At 62.6% G+C, this 3,976-nt stretch overlaps 1 protein-coding gene across 1 annotated transcript in view; it reads left to right on the top strand.

Annotated features, from left to right (window-relative positions):
• Positions 1 to 3,877: 3,877 nt before the first annotated feature.
• SKOR1 (SKI family transcriptional corepressor 1) overlaps positions 3,878 to 3,976 on the top strand; it is an 8,134-nt gene continuing 8,035 nt past the window's right edge. The window contains 1 exon segment of the mRNA XM_007445605.1: positions 3,878 to 3,900. Coding sequence (XP_007445667.1) covers positions 3,878 to 3,900 — 23 coding nt within the window.

The following is a 3,976-nucleotide window of genomic DNA, read 5'->3' as shown; positions in this document are numbered from 1 at the left end:
AAGCTGGGGGGGGGGGGGGAGGGTAGTTTCGTGGCCTCGGAAAACGCGTTAGCCAAGGGGAGAAGGGGGTGGCAAACGAGTCCTAGGGCCTGGCCGCCCCCTCTCTCCGAGGGTGGGCCTGGGCGATCCGCTCCCACCCGCTGAGGCGTGCCCCAGGGTCCCTGCGACCCCGCAAAGAAGAGAGAAACAGAGGAGAGAAGTGGAAGAGAAGGGCGAGACGAACCCTAGAGGAGCCCGAGAGCCGGAGCGAGAGGGCCTGTAACCCAGAGCGAGAGGGAAAACGAGGGGGCGGGGGCGAGGGCGACCCGGCGCCGCCGGCCGCGGAAGATTTATGGCGCCGCCCGGGTTCCAAGGACGGGCTGCTCTCGTCGCTGCTGCCCGCGTCGGTAGCCGCCACAGCCGCTGCGCCCCCTGCCCTGGCGGCCCGCCGCGCCCCAGGCCATGCCTGCCATTATTAACTTCTGTTTGATTAGGGTAATTGTTCAAACTTGGGCCGGACAGTATGATTAATTATAGTTTAATTAACGTGTCCATTAAGGACACTTAATGCCACGGAGGGGTGGGGGGCGAGGGGGCGTACGGGTGCGGGCACAGAGGGAGGGAGTGCGACTGATAACTCAAATAAGGAAAGACGGAGATTGAGAGAGAGGGAGAAGATGAGACCCACTGGGATAGTGGGGGAAAGGATGGTGAAGACAGAAGCCGACAGAGAAAAGAGAGGGGTGGAGAGAAATGGAGCTCTGGGAAGAGAGAAGATGCCGGGGAGCATCTGCAGCATCAGGGGCTAGAACCCCACCACGGGGAAACTGATTTCACGGGAGAGCTAGGGAGTAGTCTCGTGGTCAACTAGTAGTTGACCCCAGGTATCTCCCAGTGATGACTTGGCTCCAGCCCTGGGCTGGTTGGTGTTGGTGGGGGTGGGGGAGAGTCAAGGCCTAGGACCTCCAAACCCAGTTCCCGAGTCCACAGCTCAGTGAAGGAGGCAGGAGGTCGCCCCTCCCCAGGCTGGAGCTGTCCTGACACCTCGCATCCAAGTCTGAAGCCGTGGGGGAGTTGGTTCTGCCCCCTTCCAGCTGCCATTCCCCTGGTACCCCACACCCTGATCTCTTCTCCGGCTCCCCACACTACTGGCTTCCCAAGGCCACTGCCTTGGCACGAAAGTGCAGTACCCATCCCCTCTCCCTTTCCTTCTGAATCTTCCGTAGCCCCATTACCTGGCCTTGGTCTCGGTCCTGGCCCCTTAGCCGGGAGCGCTGAGGCCTTCCCATTTTGTTCTTGGGGGCAAACTTTGTGGCCCTGGGCCCTACCTCCCTCCTGGTTCCCTTAATGAGCTTGGGCCGCAGGTGCCGGGCGCAGGGAGCAGGTGTGTGGCCACTTACCTGGGGCGCCCAGACCCGGGGGCTGTGGGGAGGCGGAGGGCGCGGCGCGTGGCCCGCGGACTAGCGGACCCCGGGAGGGCACAAGTGACTGCGCGGGCGGTGGGTGTGGCGCCCCGGCTCGCAGATGTCAGGCGCGCCCGCCCAGCGCTGGCCTCGCCACTCGGGCTGTCACCGCGCCTTGCCAGCCGCCGCGCCATGCGCTCCAGGCTTCGGCCTCCACTCCGGGCTCGTCCGGGGCATCAGGGGCAAAGGCACAGGGCACAAGTCTCCCCGCCCGGGACCCTGGAGCCCCGCGCCTGTTGAGAGACGGCGCCGCGCGGGAGGGGCCAGCGGGACCGCGAGTGTGAGCGCGGGGAGCCCGGGAGCGCGGCTGTGCGCGCGCGCGGGGAGGGGCCGCGCCGTCACCCGGAGAGCCCGGCGGATCCCGGACTCCCGCCCGCCGCTCCGCCCGCCGCGCACCTCCGTTCACCGCTCGCCCGGCTCCAGCCGCCGCCGCACGGTGAGTACCCGCGCCCGGTCGCCGGCTGCCCCCGCGCCCTGTCTCTACAGCTTTTTTCGTTTAGTTCTTCCGATTTGGGTTCTTGTGGTGGTTGTTTTTATTATTATACCTAAAGACTCCATCGCCTCACTCTCTGCGCTGCCTGCCTCCCGCCTCGTCGCCCTCTCCAAGCTCACCCCTCAAGCCCCACGAGCCGGCGAGGGCTCCCTGAGCCGCCCTGGCCGCTGCTCCTTGTCGCTGCGCACAACCCTTTGCCCGGGCTTTCCACTCTGGCTTTCGAAATTCGGTTCCTTTCCTAGGGTCCCCCTTCTCCTGGATCCGGGGTCCGGAGCCCCCTCCCCCATTAGGGAAAACCCCGGGGGGACTCCAGACCGTCAGCCTGGGGAGGACGCGCTCGGATCAGGGCGCTCCCTTCACTGCATGCGGGCAAGGCACACGCCGATTTCGGGAAACCGAGAAGACATTATCATTTCCCAGAACCGTGGCTCCCTCGCCACCTCCCTAGCCTGAGAACCCTTAAAAGGGGGGTGCGGGGCTTTTCTTGCAGACCCCTCAGCCGAGGAGTTAGGACAGTGCTTTTGCCTCCTAAAATGTTGCAAGGGACTTCAACGCAAAAGGAGGGTCTACTAGTTTCAATTCGATCCACGGAGATAAAGATGAAAGACAGATAACAGATAAATAGCTTGATACTTGAAGAAGGTATGAAGACAGATGGGAGAAAGAGGAGCTAGCGAGGAGAGACAGACAGCTCAGAAGAGATAAGACCGACAGATGCGGGGTACCTAGACAAACAGAGAGGGAGGGAGGGAGACAGACTGACAGAAGATCCCAGTCTCCTTGATGAAGCTTTTGAGCTCGGATGCCCTGTCCTGCTAGAGCTGCCCCCTTTGAAAATGGATTTGCCTTTTCTGCCGAGTTTAGGGGAGGGGCCCTCGGGGTTGGGCTGCCTGGGCCGCAGGAGCCCCTGCAGCCATGGGCCGGGTGGGAGCCTTCGGTGTCTGAGGACACATGGCTGGGCTCAGCCACCTAGGGGGCCCCAAGCATCAATCCCCGGGTCCTTCCCGCTGCTGATGTCCGCAGACGCGGCTGCCTCCCTGCCTCGGCCAGAGAGCAAAGCTCAGGACCAGCAGTAACTTTTGACCTGGAGCCTTGTGGTGGCTTCAGAGACTGGCCAGGATCCTTCTCAGCCCATATGAGTCAGGACAGCCCGGCACGAAGGATACTCAAAAAAAAAGAAAAAGGCGCCCCAAAAGAGGAAGCTCAGAACCTGGAGAGACTGCATTTGGCCTGAGTGGGAAAGGCATATCTGAAGGAGGAAAACTTAGGGAGTGGATGCCTAGAAGCAAAAGAGAAGTGGCTTCTGAGGAACTTCCTTGAGAACCTCTCCGTCCCACATGCTGACCCAGAGGGAAACCAGCTTTGGTCTGGAACGCAGCTAAAAATGCAGAAAATGTGGTTAGGAATTGCTTGACCCTGATCCCACCGATGGTTGGAAAGAAAACGGTTTATATTTCCAGCCGGAATCTTTCTGCTCAACGAACGCGAGGCTCCGGGCGTGAGAGGAAAAGCTCGTGTTTGTGGAAAGCAGTGCTGTTATCCCGGGGAGCCGGCTTGGCGCGGAGCTGGGTGCAGTGGGGGCAACCCTGGGGCTGGGCACTCACGGCGTGCTTTGGAAAGAGTCGGGTTCAGCACCACGAACAGCGGTCGCCTCTGTCTCTCCCCGCCTCCCTCACGGCCTCTAGGCCCTCCTCCTTCTCCTTGCCACCTCCCAACCGCCCCCCCCCGCCCCGCCTCGCCCCCTGCTGTCTGGAGATGGGCAATGACCGCCCCTCCCCCCTCCCTATTCCTCCCTGCGCTGCCCCCGCCCGCGTGCATGCGCGACTGAGCAGAGGGGCTGCCTGTCCCCGACGTCAGGGCTTCAGGACCCGGACGGGTAGGGCAGCCTGCGAGGGTGGCCGAAGACGCACGGATCCGGGCGCCAGGAAGCCTGGGTTCGGCAATGGCTTTGCTGTGTGGCCTTGGGCAAGTCACTCTCCGTCTCTGGGCCCCACTTCCTCCCCTGTCCGAAAAGAAGATCAGGTTCCTAGCTACCGGGGCA

Source organism: Lipotes vexillifer, unplaced genomic scaffold, assembly GCF_000442215.2.
Source record: "Lipotes vexillifer unplaced genomic scaffold, Lipotes_vexillifer_v1.1 scaffold972, whole genome shotgun sequence".
Classification (NCBI taxonomy): domain Eukaryota; kingdom Metazoa; phylum Chordata; class Mammalia; order Artiodactyla; family Lipotidae; genus Lipotes; species Lipotes vexillifer.
Note: the sequence above shows the minus strand (reverse complement) of the source record. Positions and strands in the feature narration are given on the sequence as shown.